Source organism: Coffea eugenioides, chromosome 10 (assembly GCF_003713205.1).
Source record: "Coffea eugenioides isolate CCC68of chromosome 10, Ceug_1.0, whole genome shotgun sequence".
Taxonomy (NCBI): Eukaryota; Viridiplantae; Streptophyta; class Magnoliopsida; order Gentianales; family Rubiaceae; genus Coffea; species Coffea eugenioides.
The window spans coordinates 36,409,821-36,436,728 of record NC_040044.1 but is presented as its reverse complement, the minus strand read 5'-3'; the positions used below and the strand labels follow the sequence as shown (position 1 = coordinate 36,436,728).

At 33.1% G+C, this 26,908-nt stretch overlaps 3 protein-coding genes across 4 annotated transcripts; 1 reads left to right on the top strand and 2 right to left on the bottom strand.

Annotated features, from left to right (window-relative positions):
- The first annotated feature begins 501 nt into the window (after positions 1–501).
- LOC113749822 lies at positions 502–1,765 on the top strand. The gene is made up of 2 exons (XM_027293686.1): positions 502–723; positions 1,233–1,765. Exons 1-2 carry the CDS (start codon positions 549–551, stop codon positions 1,496–1,498), a joined length of 441 nt encoding a protein of 146 aa, XP_027149487.1. The 5' UTR covers positions 502–548; the 3' UTR covers positions 1,499–1,765.
- A 15,060-nt stretch (positions 1,766–16,825) lies between these two features.
- Positions 16,826–18,090, bottom strand: LOC113749891. Of its 2 annotated transcripts, none has more exons than XM_027293766.1 (3): positions 17,901–18,090; positions 17,600–17,777; positions 16,826–17,461 (listed from the first exon to the last, which is right to left on the bottom strand). In XM_027293766.1, the coding sequence occupies exons 1-3, from the start codon at positions 18,027–18,029 to the stop codon at positions 17,115–17,117; spliced, it is 654 nt and encodes a 217-aa protein (XP_027149567.1). In that variant the 5' UTR covers positions 18,030–18,090; the 3' UTR covers positions 16,826–17,114. The 2 variants fall into 2 exon arrangements, with proteins under 2 accessions (XP_027149567.1, XP_027149568.1); XM_027293767.1 differs by having other exon boundaries at positions 16,826–17,446.
- Positions 18,091–19,946: 1,856 nt separating this feature from the next.
- On the bottom strand, positions 19,947–21,518 carry LOC113750787. The gene is made up of 3 exons (XM_027294730.1): positions 21,342–21,518; positions 20,680–20,823; positions 19,947–20,240 (listed from the first exon to the last, which is right to left on the bottom strand). The coding sequence occupies exons 1-3, from the start codon at positions 21,516–21,518 to the stop codon at positions 19,947–19,949; spliced, it is 615 nt and encodes a 204-aa protein (XP_027150531.1).
- Positions 21,519–26,908: the final 5,390 nt, after the last annotated feature.

The window sequence follows — 26,908 nt, the reverse complement described above, 5'->3', positions numbered from 1 at the left end:
TTTCGATTGCCTGGCCAATGAGGAAAAAGAAAATGCCTATAATTTGATGCACCGGACCGTTTCAGAGCTTCGTGTGAAATTCCGGTGCGTACCAACCCAAACTTCTGTTGCCTTTTACTGACTTCCGGGGCTCGTCATAATCATAGGAACATTATCGTTTTTCGCCTTTGAAAAAACTTAGTCACCCTGGCTCTTACATTTTCCTCGTCGACCAACACTATTACATTTTACGCCCACCCTTTGGGACTTCACAAGTCTTGCAACGTATGCAACCTTGAAGCCATTCTGCGGTCAAAGGCATGGAAATGTAGAATTTTGTTGTATGATTTTCAAACATCACCCAAGAAAACTGGAAAAATGATCTTGTACATGTTCATTTTAGTCAGCATTTGGAAATTTTTTTCATTTTGAGAACCAGTTAACAAGATTTGGATCAGCTTGCCAGGAACGTCTATATAAACCCAACTACAACATCCCAAATTCATATCATCCAACTACCCATATCTTATCTTTTCTACCTGCATTTGATCCCAATACATACAATAGAGATGGCCATCAGCTTTGGTAAAGGATTGCTTGTCCTCCTCCTAACCTTAGGAGCCACCTTGGCAATTAGCCAAGCTGAAACAGTTGTTGTTGGAGGATCCGAGGGATGGCGTTATGGCTACAATTACACTGAGTGGGCCTTCAACCACGGTGCCTTTTTCCGCGGTGACATACTAGGTTAGCATTGTATTATCATTCGAAATTTTCATAGCTAGATACAAAGGCTAGACTAACGTCTGAGCTGAGTTAGGAAATCTGATTCAATTCAATTTTCGTACACTTGTTTCTAATTCTAGTCTAGGCAGGTAATTGGATAATTTGGAGTGGATATTCCAAATCTACTAGCAATATTGAGATAAATTAATCACCTTGGAATGTTATTAAGCTTGTTCTCGATTGATTGTTTTTCTTGACTATATATAGATTCTAATTTGAATAACCAAATTTTCTTGATGTTCACGTTTTGCTTTTAGTACCGAAGTTTTAGGTTTTTTAATAGCTAAAAAGGTTAAAATTCCAAAAAATACCAACCAAGAGTAACTTTAACTGATTCTGATTATTCTCTACGATCACTATCTATAATCAGATTTTGTGAAATCTAGAGCAAACGTGATTAAGCACTCAATAGAATGTAAAAGTTCTAAATTATTTTGGTCTAACCTTAATTGTTGTTGGTGGTGCATCAGTGTTCAAGTATCCTCCTCCTAGCGACACCGTGAAGCCTCACAGCGTGTACCTGCTACCAAACCTATACAGCTTCCTAACATGCGATTTTAGCCACGCAACTCTATTGGCAGGACCTAATCAAGGAGGTGGAGATGGATTCTCGTACGTGCTAACTAAGATCAGCCCTAACTACTTTGCTAGCGGAGAGGGAAATGGCGATGACTGCAACAAAGGATTGATGAAATTCGATGCCATTCCTCTGTATCGTCCTCCTACATCCCCTTGAAGAGTTTCGCTAAAGAAAAATCTCTGCTACATGATTAATAAAGCAGGGATCTCGCTTAAACATTATATATATTTCTTTTGTGTAATGGCATGAATACATGCTACTAAATTGATATGGCAGAACACGATGGAAATTAAGATTAAGAGTGGATACACTTCTTTATTTGATTTTTATAATCGTGTGATATTGTAATAAACTAGAATGATGAAACAATAAATGCAATACATGTGCTTGTGGTTTTTCTTGTACATAAGCCTGTTTCATGCACTTGATATTGTTCATAAGTATGGTCAATGCGTTTTCAGTTTTCACCATTTCTTTATGTTACTCGATTTTCACACATGAGGTCCTGTTCTTGGATGCATCTAAAGGAGTAGTAGTATTCCATTACGAATGATTATTTCCATCACTTTGACACTTTAATCTAAATCATGAGAAAATTATGTATAATTTTTGAAATCACAGGAAAATTATGTAAAAAAATGTTAAACCACGTGGGAGTAAAATGTAATTTGCCCAATGAACTAAGAGATAGGGATAGTACTCCACCTCAAGCTTTTTAAATCTTATCCCTTTTCTGTTGAATTTTTTTTTTTTTTAAAAAAAGGAGAGAGTACTATGTCACTTGTATTGGTAAGAGAATATCTGTTTTAAGAGTAAAATATTCAGATTGCTCAAGATATGGACCCGACAAAAAAAAAAAAAGATATGGACCCGACAAGCTATATTTCTGCGCAAAGTTTGTGAGATGGATACCCGTGAAGCTGCTTTTTCATATTTTCTTTTCCAAGAAAGATAAGTTTTTTTTTTCAAATAGTTTAAACAACTCTCTTAATAATAATTTACTTTAAACACTTCTAAAAGAAAAAAAAAACCAATTAAAAGCCAAGAAAATGAGCAGGATGTAACTAGATAGAAATGCGGCTTTACAAGTTCAAAGTACAGGATGTGTGACCAGATAGAATTGCGATATTTTAAGATATTCTGGCTTTGTTCCTCCTTTGGCTATGAAGTAGGAGATTTGCAAAATAATTTTCACGCCCTTGTGTTTCTCAAAAGTAGTGCAAGTTTTTTCTTTTCTTTTTTTTCGATAACGATAACATTTGTATAATTTATCTATCATATTCTATAAGGAGGGAAAGATTATATTTATATAATCTAATCTATTCTATTCTGCAGGGAGAGAGATACAGACCTGACTAGACCAAAAAGACAAAGAGACGTTCTGACACCTTTTTAAAATTTTTTTGATTGCAGATAGGGTTCAAATCCCTAACTTACAGTTCAAAGAAAAATTTAATCATTTTCTCGTGACTAATGAGCCAAAATTCAATGGTTAAGTTTTTTCTTTTCTAAGTTGGTCATTTTGTTGAATGACAACTATCATGCTCCAATTTCGTCCTGACACTATGTGGACATGATTGAAGAACGCTACGTGGACACGATTGAAGCGTATCATTTTGTCTTGGAAGATGATACTATGTAAACATATGTGAACATAATTTTGTCCTAACACAACTGTGTAAACATTTCTAGAAATTTAATGATGAATAATAAATCAGCCCACTTTGTATATCATTTAAAAAGTCCTGATACGTAATCAAAATTTTCAAACTCAATTTTACAAAAGAAATGAATTAATAGTAAAAGTTAAAAGGCCAAAAATGTGCCGATAGGTTGATAACTTGTACTAGTCTTGAGATGAGATATCTTCCTCTCTTTCCAAACTTTTCACAGTGAAGTTAAAAAGCAAAAAGATTGAGAAGATATATCTTACCTCTAGTTTTTGTTTTTGTTCTTTTTTTTTTTTGCTACATAGTGAACTCCAAAAGTTTACTGTATTTAGTCTTCTTTTCGGGCAAATCTCTACCCTAGATTTTTGTTTTTTTGCTCTGAAGATACTGCAGAGCTTCTGAGAATAGCACTGTCTGCCCTATGGGAAGCAAGCGTTGAAACTGTTGAAATCATTAAACTGGCACGACTGTGACTGACGACACCGGCGAAGGTTTGGAGCTTCAAAATCCGAAGAATATTTTGGCTAAAGCTAGAAGAGTAGACTACGGAGCAATGATTTCCTTAAAAAATAAAATAAAAAGACTACGGAGAAATGATGCCGTACTAAGGAATCGCGAATGAGGGGCAAGACGTTTGCAGGTTAACCGTACTCAAGATTAAAGGTCCATATTGGAAAAAAAAAAAAAAAACTCGAACGCCGTATTATTAATGTTATATTTTTACTTTATTGAAACAGATGCTTTTCAATCTTAACGTTTAAAAAAATAATTTTTTTTAAAATTTCAATGCACCTTTAATAAGAAAATATTTTGAATCCAAAGAATACATATGTAAATTCACTAATGATACATTATTTAGATATAATGATTACTATATTTTTATAAAAAGTTGAATTTTCAAAAAGCCATTTTAATATTGGGATGAAGGGAGTACAATTCAAATCATGCGATGTATATCATTTTTAACATTATATGTGAAATTTATATAAAATTTTTTTTATGTTTATCTAAAGTTAAAAATTATTTACATACTGAATAAACCAACTTGCATTTTGTTGTTTTGAACATAACTATTTGAAAACAGTTATGCCGGAAACCATCAGTGCCCCAAGTTCAAGGATCGCTTGGACGTGATGCTTTGGCTTTCTTTAACCCCTAAATGGGTAGATTGACATCCATTTATCCAAAAAAAGAAAAGTATTTGACTTCTAAGTGGTGATTAGAATTTACTTAAACACTAGTTAAGCAGATACTCTCAAGCTGATTTCAATTTGTTGGGTGAATTCCTTTGCTCTTGGACACCATTTAACATAAACTATAGCAAGATTATTTGTAAGTCAACGTCTCGTAAGAAAGGATTAGTTTTACTCAAAAAAAAAAAAGAAGGAATAGAAAAAGTGTGTTGCTATTCAAGCCTTTGCAATTGGCCAAAGTTTTCTTAATGCATAAAGAAATATTTTTCTATTTTTTCATTTACATTTTTTGATGACGATGAAAAACATCCAATTACAGTTTAACATTTTCGTATAATTGAAGATTACTTCCGAAAAAATAATTGAAAAATGTATCCATATAATAATAGTTAAAAATTTGATTTAAGCCTTCTTTGTGAATCAATATGCTCTCCTGGTTGTTTGTGAATTAATTTTTCGCTTTTTACTCTGGAGGCATGGACCAAGGCATGTCATTGAAGTATGATGAAATACTTATCATCAGTAGGATACCATTTTAATTTAGGCATTGTTTGGCAAAATTTAATACTTAAATTTAGTGAGTTCAAACCTTAATATGTTCTGACATGTTTGATAAAAAAAAATAAAATATCTTAATTAATTAAGTGGTTCTATATTTTCTAAGCAAAACTTATTCCAAAAATAAATGAAAAACAGTTCACTTATTACTTAATGTAGAATACAATCAAATATTAAGATTTCAGTATTTAATAAATCAATAGCTTAACAAGTCTAGATTTCACATTCCATATTTTAGATTTCAATTCCATCGCATGTACCCTAAGTCTTGATGATTCTAAAAAAAGAATTGCTTGAAAAGTTGCAAATAAATTGGGAGTTTCGGCCTCATTTGGGCCCATTGATTCTCTCTCTCTCTAAAGTAAATTTTGTACTCAAATCAATCAGAAGACCTTGTCAAATTCAGTGACACTCTTCTCTTTAATAATCACTACTTGGCTAATTTGTTCATTTAAAGTTTCTTTTAAAATTGTAAAGGGATAATTGCAGAAACCTCCCCTGAGGTTTCTAACACTTGCACTGACCTTCCCTGTGATTTGAAAAATTGCACTGACCTCCCCTGAACTTACTAATCCTTTGCAAATTCAGTCCAAATGATTAAAATATTATTTTAAGGAGTGAAATTAGAATTTTGTACCATATTTCCCCTTTGTGCTACATGTTTAATGAATGACAAAGTACTACAAATCAATTAACAATTAATAAACTTTAAAGAGTGTAGTTTATGGGCAAATACGCATTAACCATTTAAAATACCGGCTCTTTATGGATATTTTACTTTCAAACATTTAATGTATGATAAATATATCAATGTTTGTAAGTAAAATTCAAAAAGTGTTACAGTAATATTCTTACAAAAAGGAAATCGGTAAGTTATCTATTTAATATAAATTAAATATTTAAAAAAAAAAAGAAATGGCCCATAAAGTATTAATTCTTTGTGGCTTTCATCCATTAGATGAGTAAAGTTTTGGCTCTTTATGCGCATTTTATTTTTAATCATTTAATTTATGTTAAATACATAAATGTTTGTAACTAAAATTGAAAAAGTGTTACATTAATATTTTTACGGAAGGGAAACTGGTAGGTTTTGTATTTAACAAAAACTTTTAGTAAAATTCAAAAAGCCTATATTTCCATTGCACAAAATCTTATAGTACAAAGCCTACAAGATTTGTATTTAACATAAATTTTAGTAAAATGCCCTTCCGTTTTGTACTCTCATATTTTTACGAAAGGACATTTTACTAAAAAGTCTCGTTAGTACAAAGCCTACCAGTTTTTTGTTATAGTACAAAGCCTACAAAGTCTCATATTAACTTTTAGTAAAATTCAAAAAGCCTATATTTCCATTGCACAAAATCTTATAGTACAAAGCCTACAAGATTTGTATTTAACATAAATTTTAGTAAAATGCCCTTCCGTTTTGTACTCTCAGATTTTTACGAAAGGGCATTTTACTAAAAAGTACCGTTAGTACAAAGCCTACCAGTTTTTTGTTATAGTACAAAGCCTACAAAGTCTCATATTTTTGTTAAATACAAAACCTACCAGTTTTTCTTCCATAAAAATATTAATGTAACACTTTTGCAATTTTAGTTACAAACATTTATGTTTTTAACATAAATTAAATGATTCAGAATAAAATGCCCATAAAGAGCCAATACTTTACTTATCTATTGGATGAAAGCCATAAAGAATTAATACTTTATAGGCCATTTCTTTTTTTAAAAAATATTTAATTTATATTAAATAGATAGCCTACTGGTTTCCTTTTTGTAAGAATATTACTGTAACACTTTTTGAATTTTACTTACAAACATTGATATATTATCATAAATTAAATGTTTGAAAGTAAAATATCCATAAAGATCCGGTATTTTAAATGGGTAATGCGTATTTGCCCATAAACTACACCCCTTAAAGTTTATTAATTGTTAATTGATTTGTAGTACTTTGTCATTCATTAGACATGTAGCACAAAGGGCAAATTCTAATTTCACTCCCTAAAACAATATTTTAAGGGAAAATTGCAGAAACCTCCCCTGAGATTTCTGACATTTGCACTGATCTCCCCTATCAATTTTGAAATAGCATTAACCTCCCCTAGAAAAAGTTGAAGCCAATTTAAAAGGTAAAAGTGTGTGAATTTACTAGAGTACCTCCAATTGTATTTGACTTTACTAGATGAAAGGTTTGAGTACTTTCATCAAAACCAAGGTTTAATTTGTTAAACAAATTAAACTAATCAAACTATTTCTGCATAGTTAAATTAATTAACTAATTATCTAATTATCTAATTAACTAATTAACTAATTAACTAATCAAACTATTTCAACATAGTTAAACTAAATTAACTAATTAACTATTAACTAATTATCTAATTAACTATTAACTATTAACTAATTATCTAATTAATTAATTAACTAATTTCTGTTTATCTAATTAACTAATTATCTAATTAACTAATTAACTAAAACTGTTGTCTGTCCGAAACTAACAAACTATTTGCATGTTAAACTAATTAACTAATTAACTGCTTAACTAATTAACTAACTAATTATCTAATTAACTAATTTCTATTTATGTAATTATCTAATTAACTAATCAAACTATTTCTGCATAGTTAAACTAATTAACTAATTAACTATTAACTAATTATCTAATTAACTATTATCTAATTAACTATTAACTAATTAACTAATTATCTAATTAATTAATTAATTAACTAATTTCTGTTTATCTAATTAACTAATTATCTAATTAACTAATTAACTAAAGCTGTTGTCTGTCTGAAACTAACAAACTATTTGCATGTTAAACTAATTAACTAATTAACTGCTTAACTAATTAACTAATTAATTATCTAATTAATTAATTAACTAATTAACTAACCAATTATCTAATTAATTAATTAACTAATTTCTGTTTATCTAATTATCTAATTAGTTAATGAGCTAATTGGTTAATTAGCTCCACAGGCCAACGAAATTGGTTAAATAGCGCATTAAATATAAAACCTGCCAGTTTTCCATAAAAAACTGGTATGTTATGGGCAATTTTTTTTTTAACTTTCACATATTTAATTTATATTAAATACAAAACATACTAGTTATCCTTTGGGCGCTATTTAACCAATTTTTCCCATAAAGAGCTGGTATGTTTTCCATAAAGAACTGGTATAAAATATACTACAAAACCTGTCAGTTTCCCATAAAGAGCTGGTATGTTATGCGTTATTTAACTAATTTTTCATATTTAAACAAATTTATGAAAATTAAAATAACGTATTTGAAAGTTACATTTTTATTTGGAAGAACACATTCCTTCGATGCGTTTTTCACCCTTTGGGAAGAGACTCAAAAATCTTCATCCTTTAGAAAGTTAGTTTAAAAACTCTCTCTTTTTGGGAATTTACTCCTTATTAATACAGCCACTATATTTATTTTCTAGTATTAATTTTTGTTATGGTTTATGATTTTCTTATATTTTATCAAAAAAGTTAATAACTATTGTAGTTACAATTATGGAGATGTTAATTTGTCGTATGTGTAATTCTTTTGTTTTATAAGAATTATTATATCATGGGTAATTTTGAAATTTAATTGCATTTAATTCCGAAACACTCATCAAACCAAGCTAGATATTGGAATGAAAAATATGTTGCATTTATATCCCCTGAACTTGCTTGATCCTTAATGCCTTTGCCCCTCCCTTGTTAATACTAATTGTCAAGCAAGATCAGGGCAAAATTGGAAGAAATTTCTTATCTCACTTCCACAAATAATTTTTTAATGGCACATCAAGCCTCAGGGGAGGTTTCTGCAACGAATTGTTCCTGTTCAGGAGTGCTGAATGCCATTTCTAAACCTAGAACGGAGGTCAGTGCAAGTGTCAGAAACCTCAGGGGAGGTTTCTGCAATTATCCCATATTTTAATCATTTGGACTGAATTTGCAAAGGCTTAGTAAGTTTAGGGGAGGTCAGTGCAATTTTTCAAATCACAGAGTAGGTTAGTGCAAGTGTTAGAAACCTCAAGGGAGGTTTCTGCAATTATCCCAATTGTAAAACGTACATAAGGAACGGTATATTTCACAGCAACTCTATAATAGCGGATACTAATGTATGGATGTCTGTATTTGCCCATAGTGTAATTGTGTTGAATTTTGAGACTTTACCATCATAGCCATGTAAGTATCTGTTTTCTACTCCGATAAGAATTGAGAGATATATATATTTTTTTTCAAGATTTTTCCCCCTAGCAAAACACCCCTTTTATTAGCAGTAAGCAACAGGGTGGGTATGATGGGCAAGAACTCAAACACAAAAGCAAGAATCTACCAATCAATCAAGCAACTAACACAGAACCAACTCCCACTAGAGGAGTTGGCCACCACATTAATTGTGGGGTAAGAGATCACGGCTTCAAGCCTTTCCCATCAATGCGCCTCTCTATAAGAATTGTTCTAAATCCATACGGGTGCGTGGTGCACCTAAACAACATCGTTGGGTTTCTTTCTTTCTTTTTTTCTTTCAAGTATTGGTTTCTTTTATTAGTTCTCGCAAATCTATTGGGTTTCGTTTGAATTGAGTAATTTGATGAATGATTTGATTAGGACTATCAATAGGGGTGGGCCAGCCCAAGCTCGACTCGTTCGACCAGACAAAAAATCCGATGAGCCCGACCTTTTAATGAGCCGGTCTAAGTTTGAGCCTAAAAATTAGGCCCGAATTAAATATAAGCCGAGTTTGAGCCTTATTAGACTTAAACCCGATATAGGTCCGGCCCTTTAATTACCTATATATATAATATTTATATTTTGATATTATGTATAATTATATATCCAAATATATTATTACTAAATACTAAATATATATAAATTATAAAATACAAAATACATCTAAAGACTCTTACATGAGTTTTCTTGAGAGCCAATATTAGTAATACATAACTAACTTTTCTTATTAGTTGAGTAAATTTTTGTGTTGGCATAATATTGGTTAATTTCTTTTTGGTTTACAAACACAAATCATCAAAACATATTTGGATTTAAATCACAAGATTATAAAAAAAGTTTCAACTTTTAAAGATGTATTGGCTTATGATCGCATGTTTTATTACTATTTTTCATTCATTTTGAACGAATTAAATATAAATATTGTTGAAAAATTTTTGGTTTATATACTTTTTAAGAACTATTATTTGTTCATATTTAGTTTTAATATTATATTCTTATAAATGTTATATTAGTTTTACAACTCAATAGTTATAGTAATTATATTTAAAAAATTAAGGAGTAATAAGTGAACTTAGGTTACGCCCGATTAAGGCTCATAACTCAAATATTATGTGAGTTGAGTATGAGGTTCACATTTATGAACCCGAAACTCATAACCTGAAGCGCGAAAATGTTTCAAATTAAATGAGTTGAGTTTGAACTTATGAAAGTTCGGCTCATTAGGCCCGATTGACAGGTCTAGATTTGATAAAATCGCTCTAATCGTTTGAATTTCTTAACAGGCATTTGAGTTTGTAATGCATCAACAATTAAAATATTTTTTAAATGTTAGAATAATTGATAATTTATAAATATAAATATATTCTAAATAATGTAAACAATAAAAGGAATTTTAGAGGATTTCAAATCTTTTGTCAAATTTCTCAATCCTATCAGCTTACTTAATTCATTAGATTTAGAAAATCAAATTTCTCAATCCTATCAGCCTATCTATTCGGAAGATTTTGATCACCAGAAAACGTTCTACAATGGCACGTACTTAACCGTGCTTGAAAATATGCAATACTATTATACAATTTCCAGGTTTAGAATCTTATGATATAATTTGTCCTTATCGATCATGATAACGGATAAGATAGTAGTACATCAAAAGAAAGACTTTTGGGGCAGACTTACTGAGAAAGGTCGAATAATAATGATTTAAGTAATGGAGGAGAATTTTTTTGACAAAAAAAAAAAAGGAATGGAGGAGAATTTAGTGCCCATGCAATTGACTTTACAATTAGTCGAAAACGACATAGTAATGATTGATGCATAAAATATCTTCATCAAGTGTACTTCATGAAAAAAGAAAGAAAAAAAAATATCAATCTTAATTTTGTTAGACTTAGAAAGGACAAAAATGTATTGTTAAAATTAACCTCATCTGAACGGCATTTGATAACTGGATTTAAAACTAGAAAGCTTGATGATTGAACTTGAACAAGTCGTATTAAATATGAGTTGAGAAAGTGATGGTCATCGTTTTATTTCTTTGACGACCTCTTTATTTCTCTTTGTGGAAAATGGTGGCACCTCTTGCTTTAATGTTGATGAATGTCATGTTCTCATCATTGATGTGCTATTTTTATGGGCTGAGGAGGCCAAGCTGGTGGTCTTCCAAAATTATGAGAACAAAATCAAGTAAAATCACCTAGTTATGTAGATAGAGATAAGCAGGTGGATGCCGGGGACGTTATAGTGTAACAGTTGAGATTGAAACTTGAGAACTTAGAAATCCTGAGTTCTAATCTTCCTACTCTCTTTCCACTTTTTTAATTTCACCCTTCCCTTATTATTAAGAGAAAAAAAGTGATAATTTTAATAGTTGAAATTGAGACTCTAGAACGTAGGGACCTTAGGTAATTCTTTGAGTTCCAATATCTATAGTTGTAAAATCTGATCCGATAGTTGAATCGATCAACTCGGTGAACCATTCATGGGGTCGAGTTGGATTACTAATTAGATCGATTAAACAACAAATTCATTAATCAGTCAATGATCCAACGGTTTAACTGGTAAATTGAGAAAAAGCTACCAGTTGAACTGTCAGTTGAACCACCAATTTAAAAATATATTATTTTTATAATTTAAGACATATTGTTATATTATATAATATAGCTATTGTGCCGTCTGCAATTCAACTGCCTAACCTACAATTGAACCGGTGAGTTGGTCACCTCTCTAAGCGGTGCTCAAAGTCGATTTAATAATTATGCTAGTATCCCACGATTCCCTAACTTTATAGATAAAACACTACCTCTTTTTTTTTTTTTTTTTTAACAAAGCACTACCTTTTTTGATTATTAAAGTTAAATGGGAGTGAGGTCTCTGTGGCCCCTGATCAAGCTGTTCTTACTAGATTTCTATAATGCACTTTTATCCTAAAGTCCTATTTGGATTGTTAGTTTCTGTAGAAAAATTTTGAGAATATTTTTTGATACATTTTTTAATCGTCTTTTTTATTTCACATACATTAAATCATTATAGTACTTTTTTCCAAAACTCCAAAAAATTGCAATTTCCTCTTTTCTCCATAAAAGAAAAAAGAAAAACGTGCTTCTATACTGAGTAATGTGACTCACGCACGATCCATAGCCTATACTGGTCAAAACAATCTACATGTGAATCTCATGTCTGCCTAGTTTTAATTCTAACTTTTATGTTTGTGTATAGTACCTTTTACAATCTCATGTTTATGAAACTCTCAATGTCTTTCCTACTTAATTCGTCCATGGCCTATTTGCTAGCGTGTTATTGCTTTTTATTTGAACCAAAAAAAAAAAAAAACCAATTTTGGATATGTTAGCCAAAGGTGCATGACATGTTATTGGAAAATTACAAAAAAAAAAAAAAAAAACTCTCAAAAGTTTCAATCCAAACGAGCTCTAAAGATTATGACTAAGCTAATTGGGGATGGAATCAAATTGGTTGCTTTTGTCGATAAAATAGTAGTTAACCTCACGCCAAGTGTTCTTTGTTCCCTGCCTGTCTACTTACTCCAGGTGCTACAACCGCCGAAGGCGGTGCTGCTTCAGTTAGGCCGAGTGTGCAATGCATTTTTGTGGGATAGCTCTATTGACAGCAAGCGGATCCACTGGGCGGCGTGGAATAAGGCTTGCCGTCCGGTAGAGGAAGGGGGTCTGGGGTTTCGCTCCTTTGAAGACGTCATAAAGGCTTTCTCTTGTAAGCTATGGTGGAAGTTACGGGAACGGGCTTCCATTTGGGCAGAGTTTATGCACGTCAAGTATGTCAGAGGGGGGCATCCTCGTCTAGTTTCAGTTGACCGCCCGTCCCCTGTTTGGCGACGGTTGGTAGAGGTGAGGGATCTTGCAGAGGGGAATATCCGGTGGTGTCTGGGGGAGGGCTTAGTTGACTTCTGGCAGGACAGGTGGTGTACGGATGTCCCGCTTGCCACTCTGGTGCCAGGCCCTAAGGCTCACAGGTTGGTAGGGGAATTTTTCCTTTCTGATGGTTGGGATGAGCAGTGGCTCAGACGGCTTCTGCCGGGGCACTTAGTGTCGAAGGTCATGGAGCTGCGTATATTTCCTAATCTGCAAGACCAGATGATTTGGGCGGCGTCACCGTCGGGGAGCTTTACTGTGTCTTCAGCTTGGGACGATCTTCGTTCACCGCACAATCGATCTATTATTCACTCATTGGTCTGGAGCTCGGTGGTCCCTCTGAAGGTATCTTTCTTGGCGTGGAGGTTGTTGCGTGGGTGGCTCCCCTTGGATGATCTCCTTCAAGGGAGAGGATTGAGGTTAGCGTCAAAGTGTTACTGTTGTGGCCAAGCTCCAGAATCGGGAGACCATCTATTTGCCTCGGGTCCTTTGGCGAGCAGGATCTGGCGGCACTTCTCCCGCCGGTTTGGGCTGGTACTCCACGGGAGTGGGGTGGCATCGAGGTTATCATGTTGGTTCTTGTCTCACAGGTTTGTCTCCCAGAATCATATTCGTGTCATTCTCCCTCTCTTAATCTTGTGGTTTATTTGGAAGGGCCGTAACAAGGCTCGCTTTGAGGGGAAGAGTATGTCGCCAGATCAGGTAATCGACCAGGTGTGTGCATTTGTCGAGCAGTTGGGCAGGGGGGGATTGCTCAAGTTGGAGTTTTTTAAAGGGGACATGGATTGTGAATGGGTGAAATTCGGTAAGGTCCAGAGGAAATTGGTACAGCTGCGTGCCTTCTCTTGGGTAAAACCTACAGGGCAGGCGGTGAAACTCAACACGGATGCCAGTGTGGTAAGGGGACGTTCAAGGGGTGGAGGAGTGGTGCGCTCGGCTGAGGGTAATTTGGTTTTTGCCTTTTATAAGGAGTTTGGAGAGAAAGACGTTCTCTCCTCAGAGGCGTTGGCTCTGCTGGAGGGCCTTCGGTATTGCCAGGATAGCAATCTCACGGGAATCTTAGCGGAGGTGGATTCTAGTACTTTAGTGCATCTCGTGTCCTCTGACATGACGTCTTGCTGGCCGTTATGTAACACGATTAGGCATATTCGATGCTTGGTGACGAAATTGGGGGTGTCTTTGGTTCATACGTTCAGAGAAGCAAATGCGGTTGCCGACGCGTTGGCCTCCTCGGATCTAGGGGCGGATGGTCGCTTCTGGAGTGAAATAGCTCTCCCTGTTAAAGTTCGGTCTCTTTTGCATTTAGATAGGTTGTCAACTCCGTATGTGAGGGTATGTTCGGTTTCAGGGTAGGTTAGTCACACGGTCTCTGTAATTTCTCTTTTCTGTGTTAATAAAGATCAGATTTATTTAAAAAAAAAAAAAAAAAAAACCTCACGCCAAGTGTGGAGAAAGGGTTAGACGTGTTGTTATGTAAAAGAAAGAAAATGTAATATAGGACAAGACACCAATAAAATGATGTGGGTGAACTAGAACATGAACATTACCCAAAAAGAATTACAACCTAATTATGATGGAAGAAACGTGTTCATCACCGGTTGAAAATGAAGCTTGTAATTCGAAACTACTAAATTTTAAAAGGTTTTTCTAACGGTGCTTTATGGACACTCGTTAACACACTTACATTTCATCCAATGTATCATGCATATGTACACATTAACAATTATTACTTTCTCTTGTATTTATATACTTTTCCTAATTAATTTCCTTGCATATATATACTTTCTTTAATTAATCTTATATTTCTAAAAATCTAAAACTTGAAATACATCTTAATGAATGCTTTATGGACACCCATTAGACAGATCGAATTTTAAAATACTCCCATCAATTAAAAGTACGTAATTACAAAATAGTTCATTTATGTCTCCCAAAGGAACTAGTAACTTGGAAGCCAAGTAATCCGGTCTCCAAAACTACAAAATCTGTTTGATAGAGTTCGGGTGTGTTTGGATTGCAAATTTTCAAAGAAAAATTACTATGTTTTCCATAGACACATTTTTCCATCACCTTTTTACCTCATATATATCAAATCGTTACAGTAATTTTTCAACAAAAAAAGTTCAGAAAAATGCAATCCTTTTTACCTCACATATAGTCTACATTGGTGTTAGATATGCTATTAATGATATTGATTGCTTGTACCATTCAGAATGTAGGACTGTAGTGTATGTAAATATTCAAAATTATGTTTATTTGGACATAATTTGCAAAACCAGTTATGTCTAATTAATGCTCTTTGAAAGAAAATAATAGAAATGAATGATTATAACTGCTAACTTAGCATAATATATTGTGTTATTAAAAAAAAATATTGTGTTATTAACTACTTACCTCTAGCTTATGAAAAATTGCTGAATGTGGAAGAAAAATCAAGTCAAGTTGTTGCATGAAACACATTGCAAATTATCTTTCTTGTCACGGTCATCAATGAAGACATCATGTACACCAAGGTATTACACTTACTACTCACATCAATTTTTTGCCGAAATATTTCAGGCCTGTAGCCTTTCAAATTCACACTAGGTGAAGACGAAAATATGACATGTAATCAATGTTTTGAAAACCGGATCGGACTGGCCGGTTCGACCAGTTGAACCGTAAACCGGCCATGGCATCGGTCCGGTTCTATGTCAGGGTTGATCATGCTAGAAAACCGGTCCAACCGTCCGTCGAAATCGGATTGAATCGGTTTTTTTCCGATTTTCAAGTTTTTTTTTTTTTTTGACGTTTTGCAAAATGTAACTTTCAAGATTTGAACTCATGACCTTTATAATAGAAGACCAATATAGTAACCATTGCACTATCACATCTTATTAATTTTTTTTATAACTTATTTATATAAAACAAACACTCATATTTCTTTTTTCCATTTTTCTTACAAAATCTCATCCTCTCATGGCTCTTTCTTTTTAATCTTCAATTCTCTCTCTCTATCCTCTTTTCTTTTGTCACTCCCTTTTTAATCAAACATCTTTATTTTTAATTTATTGATGTTTTCTTACATCTTTTAATTTAATTTTTGTCCATTAAATTAAAAAAGTTAAAAAAGAATTATTTTTTTTAACCCAAATTATTTAATGCCACAACCACTTACTTTTATTTCATTTTTTGTTTCTTATCAAGTTTGCATTTCTAATTTCGATTCTCTTGACTTCTTTCGAACTCCAAACTTTCTTTTTTAAATTGCAATCTCTAAATCCCAAAACGTAAATTAAAATTTAAGTTCACAATGTCTAAATTCTCATAGACGTGAATTTTGTATAATTTCAAAATATTGTGATATTTTTGGATTGGATTTAAGATTTTTTGGTAAATATAATTGAAATTGAGATGAAATTTATTTGTTTTAACTTATAATTCAAAAAAAATAATTTATTTTTAAAAATCCAAGTTATTCAAAAATAGTAAACTTTTCATCATGTAAAGTATTAAATTAGTCCATTACATGTCTTATTTTGTGCATATATATATTTATATAAATTATTTTTTAAAAAATTCATTGAACCAAGGTTGAACCGATCCGATCGGTTGAATCTCAACCCTTTCACTTCACCGGTTCAATTAACGGTCCGATTTTTAAAACATTGCATGTAATTCCTTTATAGAAAACGCACAAAGATAAACGCACAATTTTGGATAAAAAAAACACAATTTTGGATCCAAAAAACAGCAAAAAAAAAAAAAGGGAACACAAAGTATACGTCTTTTCTTTTTCTTTTTTACTATCTAAACTGACTCATTGAACACGATAGACATATGGTAGGTAAAAGACATGATTGCCGTAGTTTCGTACAACAAGGTGAAAACTGAAGGCAATCCTCGACAACTCAGGAGTTTTTGCGAAAAAATACAGCGTAATACTTTGACATACGCAAGATAAAGGTATAATTAAAAATATATTTATAAAAAGCGTAAAATTTTTTTTGGTAGAGATCACATTCCAAACAAGGTCTAGGCATTAGTAACATCTTCGAATATCTTTTTCCTTAGATAAACAAAAAACTTATCCGCATTTGTAGCCAAAACAGTTTGGGAGTCTACAAAACTCAAACAAAATGTATGGACGCCCAAAAAGGACCACTTTTTCTTCCCTAAATGAAGTGATCCTTCATAGCTGCAGATTCCTTTTGCTAAATTTGGCAAACCCACAAAAAAAAAGTTGCCAAATTAGATTGTCCCAAGCTCTGGGAATGAGATCTTTTTGCAATTTTCAGAGAGCCACTTGGAGTGCATGTAACTAGCTTTTCTCCATGGAGGAACGTGAAGACCCCTTTCTCTTAAAGACTCTTTTGCAGCTGAACAAACCAAAGAGATGATCTTTTCAAGTTTTAATTCTGTCCCAACAAAAATTGAAGGCAGAGAATTTGAGAGCTCTTCATATTCTGGTGTAGGCCTTGCCAGCTCAAACTGAGACCTAAAATCAATGTCTACAATCAATCTCACAGCACCATCACTTGTAGCATCATTCTTCATCATCACATCAATGTACTCGTATTCACCTGTAAATTCAAAAACTATCAACCCACAAAGGAAAGAATAAGAAAAAGAAGAATATATCATTATTCCGTGAAATTTAGTTTACATTTTGATTACTTGACTATACATACTAGAAAATCCACATTAACACACACAAAGTTTGGTGATGGAAATACCTGAAGAGCGATTAAATTTTGTGACCCAAGAAGTCCTACAAAGACTAGCGTCGTAATAGTCCTTTCCCAAATTCATAACAACCCATTTTCTTAGCTTGCTGGGCTCTAAATCTTTCCAGTACAAAAAGATTTTTCTAAGAATTTCAGACTCGGCAACAGTTACACGCTCAAGAATTTCCTGAAAAAACCAATCATACAAAACGATTAATATTAGCCAAAAAAGGAACAAAACCCCCTTTTTTTTTTTTGGCAACAGCAGGTATATGTCAAGACTAGAAGTATCTTGATACTGTAAACAAACCTGTAAGTACACGAACGATGACTTTTGATCGACTTGGAGGGATTTTGAAGAAGAAATAGGAGATGATGGATCCAACTCAATGTAGTCTCTGATCATCTGGGATAGTTTTTCATCATCTGAGCTGGACATATCTTTTGCTTCTTTAGCCAAAAGACTGAAATCATTTAACAATGGTCTGTTTCTATATTTATACGTATAAAATATATAGTGTGGAGTCTGGACTCTGGAAAATGCCGTGGTCTTGTCCTGGAAGTTTTGCTAGGTTGCTTATAGCAATGGGCAAGCAACAGTGGAATTCATTAGTAGACCAATCAGATGAAAGTGGAAAAAGTTAAAATATATAAGGAAATTAAAAAAAAAAAAAAGGCTGCCAAGAATCCCAAGATTGAGAGAGGTTTTTGGATAGAGTGCGGGATTGACGTCAAGTAATGGAGAAAGAATGTCACCATCGTCTACTCATTCAGGCTCTGCCAAAGTTTAGTTGCCTGTAGAGAATTAAAACATAGACACTGGGCTCGATGGTCATTATTAATTATTCTTCTTATCCTTTTGTTCTCTAGACTTTTATGGTCTGCTCCTTCTAGTACTAAAACGCGTTTGCTGCAGGGACCGATTTGGGCTGTAGTAAAGTACTAGTATGGTGGTAGTATCAATGAGAATTCAATGAGGGAAGAAGCTGTTATCAATTGTGAAGGGAAATTTATTGAGAATTTTCAATCACTATTAGTATTTGATTTCTTTTATTTTCTTTTGGTAGGAAAAAAATTAGAAATAATGGATGTTTAGATTAGCTTTTACGTATTGCATTTCGATTAAAAAAGTGCTAGTTAGCTACTTCAAAATTGAAGGGAATGTTTGGATAGAAGATTTTTTCAAATAATATAATATTTTGCTTGTATCATAAACATATTTTTCAATCTAATTTTTTATATTCTTAATCACTTTTTTATCTCACATACATCACATCACAAAAAATGCTATTGTAATTATTCTAAATAATATTTTAAATAATACGACTATGTCCGAATTACTTTTAGTCAAAGTATTAGCTGAGTCAACCGTACTTGGCAGCATTGCAATATTGGCTGAGTCAACCCTACTTGGCAGTATTGTGATGGTTCAGGAAAGATAACTTAATAGTTAATACTACAGAACCAATCATGCTACTAGCTTTTGTCAAGGGTGAAAGTGGAAGATGCTCAAGATAAGTATATGTTTTGCAGAAATTTAAGCAATTCGGGCAACATGGGCCGTTCTTGTCACTATAATGTGCTAGAGCTTGACACTGAATTTCTAGTGTGAAAGTGAGTGTTGTTGAAAGTGTTCAAATAATACAAACCTAATTGATAAGCTCAAGGTATTTCATGGCAAGAGATGGACCAGAAACTTCAAGATTTACCAAAACATGAGAGCCATCCACCGCCAGACGTTCAAGATATGGACAATTATGCAATGCAGAACTCAAATTTAGGGTTCTAATAATAATTGATGCGTGCAGTGTTACAGAATTAAAGGAATAAAACAAATATTCAAAATATTTATGTGGAAGAGAAGAGAAATAAATAACTCACAAAATATTATTGATATCTTAAAATAGTCAACAAAATCACAAAACAATAAAAAATCTTACAAACTTTTTTGAAAAAACACTCTAAATAATATGGTATTTATAACCCACCAGACTTGTTTGAAAAGAAACCACTTGTATAAAAAAATTATCAAATAAAATAAAATTTCTAAATCACACAACTACTAAAACTCTGACTCCAATAAAACTAGTAAATAAATAAATAGAAACTCTTAAGTTTGGTTTATATTGCCAACATTCGAGAAGTGTCCAAGAACTTCCACGGCCAAAATTGACACATCTCAAGATCAATGTTCTTACAATGAAGTGAGAACATATGTATATCAAAATCTGTAAAGATGACAACATGTATGGAAATTAAGGAATAAATTGACGAATACCGAAGCTTAAACCCCCCCCCCCCCCCCAAAAAAAAAAAAGGCTCCTGCACAATGTAAACAATTTTCAAAAAATAAAAGCTAAAGAATCACTAAGTTAATACGTGAAGGGATTTTTCCCTCGAGCTGTTCTTGAGCAAAACTTCTTGCTACTTCTTCATGCATGGACCGAGACCGGTACGTCAACTCTTCATGAGGGTCGACTATAATATTCTCAAGGGCTATAGCATTTTCTAAGAAATAATTGATAAGTTCAACTTCACTTTTCCGACCATAGTATCCGGATATTTTCACCACTTTAAGATGTTGATGAGGATAATTTTTGGCTTTCTTAAACTCTCTGTTGCTTCTTTTGATATCAGAATACAACTGCAACTGCAAAACATGAAAGGTTGATAATAATCATCAAGCCATGTTGATACAAAACAGAAAAAAATGGTGGGAAAGAAAAGTTTTTTCTAGAATAAAAGCACGGTATTGTTACTTTTAAGAATCTATCATAGTACTATATCGAAACTGAATGGAAGGGAATGGACTGGGGAAGGTGCCTTCTGAAATCTTTAGACTTGTGCCATTTTCCCCCTTGTGAACGGAAGAAAATAAAATATATCGAGTTCCTCAATCAAGAATTAGGTAATTTTTCCCTGATATATTTTCAGGAGAATATCAATTACTGCCAATCAAAACTTCTATAGACAAAACTTTTGATATATTCAAAGTTCAATGTTGCTGAATGCCATAGTTAGAAGCAAATGCAGAGATTACAAATCACAGTAACTTTAAATTTAGTTAAAGTTGACTGAAAATTACATACCTTTAAGACGAACTTCTCCAAGTTGGGTGAAGCCTTAATCAAAGAAGTACATCCAATCAGGCCGCGATCTTTCGATGCATAAACCAGCAAGGTCAACTGCTTCAAACTCGATAGTTGAGGAAGCTCGAGAATCTGCTCATGAGGCTAGGATGACCAAAACACCAAAAGGCAAAATCAACAAGCAATATGCAAATCAGAAATAAGTATAAGCAAATTATAAACAAAAGACTAATCACAATTTGCACCTCCAATGTTTCCACCACTCCTCAATTTGGATCTTATTTAAACTTTAAATTTGGTCCATCCACGGCATGAAGTTGCTAAGCATACTCATTTAGCAAGGTCATAACGGTACAAAACTATTTGAAATCGCCTGAATCTCCAAAACCATTAATCAAGGTGAAAGTTCTATATGTATTCAAACATGCTACTAGCTCTTCTAAAGGATGAAAGTGGTATTACTGCATAAGATATTCAAAATACAAGTTTAGATCATATCTTTTTGATCTCCTTCTACTGAAGTTTTTAGCAATTCAGGAAATTTGGGACCTTTTAACAACGGTAATGCGTTAAGTGTATATTTAGAATAAAAGTTCCAGGTGTAAAAAAGAGCATGCTCGAAAATAATGAAAGGAGCATAGGCCATATAAGTTCAGGGAGACCTGATCCGAAGGCGAAGACAAGTCAAATAAGGTAAGGACCTCCAGTTTCGACAGGCAGCTGGAAAGCCAAGAAACAGCTACGTCTCTTACAAAGTTGTATGACCTTGACCATCCCGTAATGTTTACATCAAGAAGCATGGGAACATCCTTAAGCACTAGCCTTTCTGCTTGAGCCATTTTAAGTGATACAAGATTTGTTGTACTGCTCACTTTTGACAGATTTCAAGCTTGTTAAATAGTGAAGCTTCAGGTGCTTCAAGGCAAGAGATGGTCCAGAATTTCAAGGTTCACCAAATCATGAGAACCATGAACTACCAGACGTTCAAGTAATGGACAGTTATGCAAGAAGGATTGGAGAACTTCCTCGGTCATGTTGACACGTCTCAAGATCAACGCTCTTAGGGACTTGAAATCAAACGACGAAGCAGGATGTTTTTCTGTTGATTTTCCACTTCTGAGACCAACTAGTCCCCGGGGAAAAGTATAAGTTCTACTGTAATCACCTGGAAACCCTTGAGCAACTAACAAATTCAACTCTAGCCATTGCACTTTCCTAGCAAAAACGTACCCAAGCCATTCATCAATGTGCTTTTGATGGGAGTTGTCCAAATCAAAACAAATTCTGAATTCATCCAACGCCAAAGAGTTATGCAATTTCAACACTGCATCCACCCACCTAATATATTTATGCCTTTCCCTGTTTCATAGTATCTGACGCTCCTTCCGTGTAATATCTGATTTTCCTAACTCCTCTTACACTTCTGTAGCATCAAAATTAAGATTAGTAGTACCCATCCAAAGATGTATCCATCGTTTTGATAGAACACTTGTTCTTCCTGCTTCCTTGAGCATTGGAAAAGATAGTTCATCAGGTAGAGACCTGATCCGATCCTCGGACAATTCCTGCTGGCTAGTCTTCACTAGCTGTGTTTTAGGAAGGAAGACGTCAAGAGGGAATTTGTGTTGAGTAAACCGGTAAAAACACAGACTTTTTAAATTAAAAACAAAACCAACAAATATTTTTCACAAAAATCAAATATAAGAAACCCTGAATGTGAATATTCCGCTCGTACAATATTCCAGAGGATTTACTAAAGAGACAATTAGTGTTGATTATTACCTCTTTTGCTTTTGCCATTGAGTTCAAAGCTTTCAGTTCATAGCTCTTATCGTTGTACTCCGAACGTGCCAAAAACAGAAGAACTCTTTGGGCCTAAAACATGTAAAATTTTTCTTAAGAGTTCTTGGAAAGGGGGGGAAAACGGAATAGAAAGACAGGCCGAATTAAACAGGCCTAAGGTTTCAACATATAGCTGAAGAACAGCTTGTCAAAGTTTAAACCCGTTTCCTGAATTGTTTTGGATTTGTTTAATAATTGGATGGATTTATCTTTAACACGATTTCTTACTTCACGTACAAGTTCCTTGTTCGTCTGCCTTCGGTCCCTTCCAAAGCTTAAAAACATAGAAATTTCGAAATTGTCCAAGAGAAAAAAAGAGAATATTTCCAACTGGGGAAATAATTCCACTTGCTATTTCATTGTTAAAAATAAGGACAATCCAACTTTTGTTATTTGGGTTCAATTAATGACTGTTCAATGGATACTCTTCAAAAGAGACTTTAATAACTTTTGAAAAAAATAAAATTTATTTGGAAAAATATTGAACTATGGCGAGGGCAATAAATATGAAGATATGCATTAACAAGTGCTCATTGAATAACTATTAGAAAAAAATCTTTTGATGTAATTTGAAAATTCTGTTAATATATTACTACTGGTTAAGGATGAGATTAAGGTGTTATTTGTTTGGTCCTATTTCATTTCTAGATGAGCAATTCGAGTAATTTGAGTCACTGATGTTATATTACAAAGCACATATCCTTCTTATGAAACTTAATTAACTTTCCAATGAGAACATATATTTGAAAGGCTTCGATTTTTCGGTTAAGAATTTGCCATAATCTTAGTACGAATCAATAGATAAGCCTAAGTGGTAACTGGACTAGAGGCATATGAACAATTTCTAGAAAACAAACAGCGGCCACTAAGGGTCTGTTTGGTTGGAAGTAAAATGTTTTCCTTGGGAAAATATTTTCCGTGGAAGTAATTTTTCATGAAAATCATTTCCCTTTCATCATTTTCAGGTGTTTGGTTAACTTATTGAAAATATTTTCTTACTTCATTTTTCTGGTGTTTGTTTAACTTTTGAAATATTTTCACTTTTATCTCTATTTTTACTTTCTACACATTATAACTACATACTTCTTCCCATGCAAAATAAGAAAATTTATCTCATTGTTTAACTTTAAAAAATCTTGGAGAAATGTATATATGAATAAAAAATATCTCCTTAAGTAATAAACAAATTGCTGGCCATTTAGTGTCAAAAATCAATCATATGCAATGCTTATTGTGACATATATCTTGCACTCTCACTGCTGAAAGTTTCTCTAGAAAAGAATATTCCCTATTATACATAATTAATTACTAGCATAGGATGAGCAGGATGAGGTTTTTTTTTATTTTGAATATACTAGGGGGAGGGTTGGGTTGGGTTGGGTTGGGTGGTACGGGGGAGGGAGTGTAAGGAAGAGGTTTTGGGTTCGAATCCTCCTGTTTACACTAAAAAAAAAAAAGAACATACTACAAGATGTTTTCAGTAAGTTTGGAACATACTACAGGCGGGATGCATGCATTTCGGAAAACAACTTCAGTAAGTTTGGAAGGGAAGTTGTTTTCCATAAGATGAGTGAAAATATTTTACATAGGAAAATGTTTTCAGTAACTTTTGTGCAACCAAACACGGAAAATTAGGAAAATATTTTCCTGGAAAACATTTTCACCCGAAACAAACGGACCCTAAATGTAAGCAGTTTTCCAGGATAAAAGCTAAAGAATCACCAATTTAATATGTGAAGGAATTTTTCCATCTAGCTGTTCTTTGGCCAAACTTCTTGCAATTCCTCCCTGTTCAATTTTCTCCATGCATGGACGAAATCGATATGCCAAGTCTTCACGAGGGTCGACTGCAATATTCTCAAGAGCTATAGCATTTTTCAAGAAATAATTGATAAGTGGTGGATGACTTGTGGCTTTCTTAAATTTTCTGTCGCTTCTCTTCATATAAAAACTCCATTGCAGCTGCAAAACGGGAAAGGTGCAAAAAATGAGCAAACCATGTTAGATACACTATAGTGCCATTCCCACGGCCCCACAGAAATTTTTTTGCCAGAATGATAGAGGAAAGGGAAAAAAAAAAAGCAGTATTGTAGTAAAAGTATATACTATAGTGCCATTCCCTCAATGCTACTTGCTTACAGTAACTTAGTGAGAACCAAGGCTGCATTCCAAGTAAAGGTAATTTCCGAAACTATCATAGTTTCTGAAAGATGTTTTCAAACCAAGTAGTGAGACTGTTAAAAAAAAAAAGTCATTAACGAAATTTATTTTTCTTTCATTGGCAGAATTTTTGATAGATATTTCCAATTTGAAACTTTTTTCCAAAACTCCCACCCTTAAGGAACTATTTGTTTCCAAAAATCCCACTATTTGGGAAGTTACTCTATATGAAACTTGAAGTCTAAACGCACGAACCCAAATGGCAGAGATTCAGGGAATGGACACAGGAGAGAGCTTTTGGTAATCTTCAAGTTTATGTCATTCTCCCCATTCCCAAAAAAAAAAAAAAAAATCAAATATATATGTAAGAGGTTTTCCGGGCTAGTATTTTCTCCCTGTGTCATAGGTAAGAGGTCAAGAAAGAATTACCATTAAAAAACTGGTAAACAAGGATTTGTTAGAAGAAGGGGGAAATAAAGCAAAAAAACCATCAATTATTTACGATCATCTAATATAGGCTAAATAGGACAAGAAAAAATAAGTCAACTAATACTGGATTTACCTGAAAGAGAGATTCTTTAAGTTAGGACTTTGGAGTTACTCAGATAGAACACAAGATAGCACACAAGCAGAAGTACATGATGAGTGATGAATGCTATTATTCATCATACTCTGAAAAAAGTGCTATTTAAAGCAATATTTAATCAAAAGTTATTTGTACAATTTTCGAGGAATATAAATTATGAGTTATGACAATAAATTCAACAAAGTGAAAGACCGAGTTGAGTATTACCGCTCAAAGAAAAAAAAAGAGTTGAGTTGGGTCCAAAGCTTTCAGCTCATCCGCCTGTTTCTTGATAGTCATAAACCAAAACAGAAGAAGTCTATGGGATTAAAGCATATCAAATCTATGTATTAAACGATTTCATTTGAGCTTTTGAAATGTTCTACACAAAAGAAAAAAGGAAAAAGGGAATAAAAAAGAGAAAGAAGGGACGAATTAAACAGGTGTAAGGTTTCGCCATATACCCTGAAAACATCTTTTCGAAATTTAACCAAATTAGAAATCCCTTTCAAGATTTGCTTCGGATTTAATTAAGAGTCGTGTAAGGTATACTATGGTCTTTTACCACGATTTGATAGTTCATCTAATTTTTTACTTAATGCAGTAAACTTTTGTACCCAAAAAAGGAAGTTCCTTGTTCGTGTGCCTTCTATCCCTTTCAAGATGTCCAAATTAACAAAGACCAAAAAAAAAAAGAAGCATATTCCGATTGGGGAAATATGTCTGTGATTGCCATTTTATTGTTGAAAACAAAAGGCCAGTGCCTTTTGGCATATCAGCATAGGATTGCCTATGTAATTGCGGTGTTATAATAGTAGTCAGACTACAGATCCTGTCATATTTTATTACAAATCATTGGATTTTGGTCTAATGATTTGAACATTTTCTCATATACTAAGTTGGGGTTCAAATCCCACCTAGTATATTACAAGAAAGTATTGTACTTCCTTTGTTCAAAAAAATCCAGAGGGTGACATTGGACAAAAAGAAAAAAGTATTTCATTACAAGAATGAGCAATTCTGAGCCATTTGAATCAATTACATTATATTCAAATTTACTAGTTTATAAGGATTAGGTTAAATTTAATTACCAATTATGGACAAGCGTCGCACTAAATACTAGTAGGAATTTAGACATGACAAGGAATTAAATTCAATAAATAAATTGATAGTTATAAATTTGAATGCTAAGATCAAAGCAACATGAAATTATAGACACTAGCACTAAAGGTACACTCAATAAGTGTGTTATGTAGAAATAAATAATTTTTTATATACTTTAATTTTATATAAGTTCTGCTTACTATAAAATTTTGATCTTTAACATTTTTTATATAAGGCTATAGTTTTCTTGGTAGTTACAAAGTACCATGGATTGTTACGTATTGTAGAAAACATATGTAGGTAATTCGGGTGAAAATTAGTTCGGGTTACGTTAGCAAAACGTGAATAGGAAAAAGAGCAAAACATTAGCTTTATTGCTGATAAAATTGGAAAGCTCCCAATTTCTATATTATATAGATAAAGAGTGTAAAAAAGAATTAACACAAAAAAAAGAATAATAGAAGTACTTCAGCACCTCATGCCTGATAGACTTATAGGAATAAAAGAATTAAATTGAAAGGGAAAGAAGAAAAATTGTCACTATTTTGCTAAGGAAAG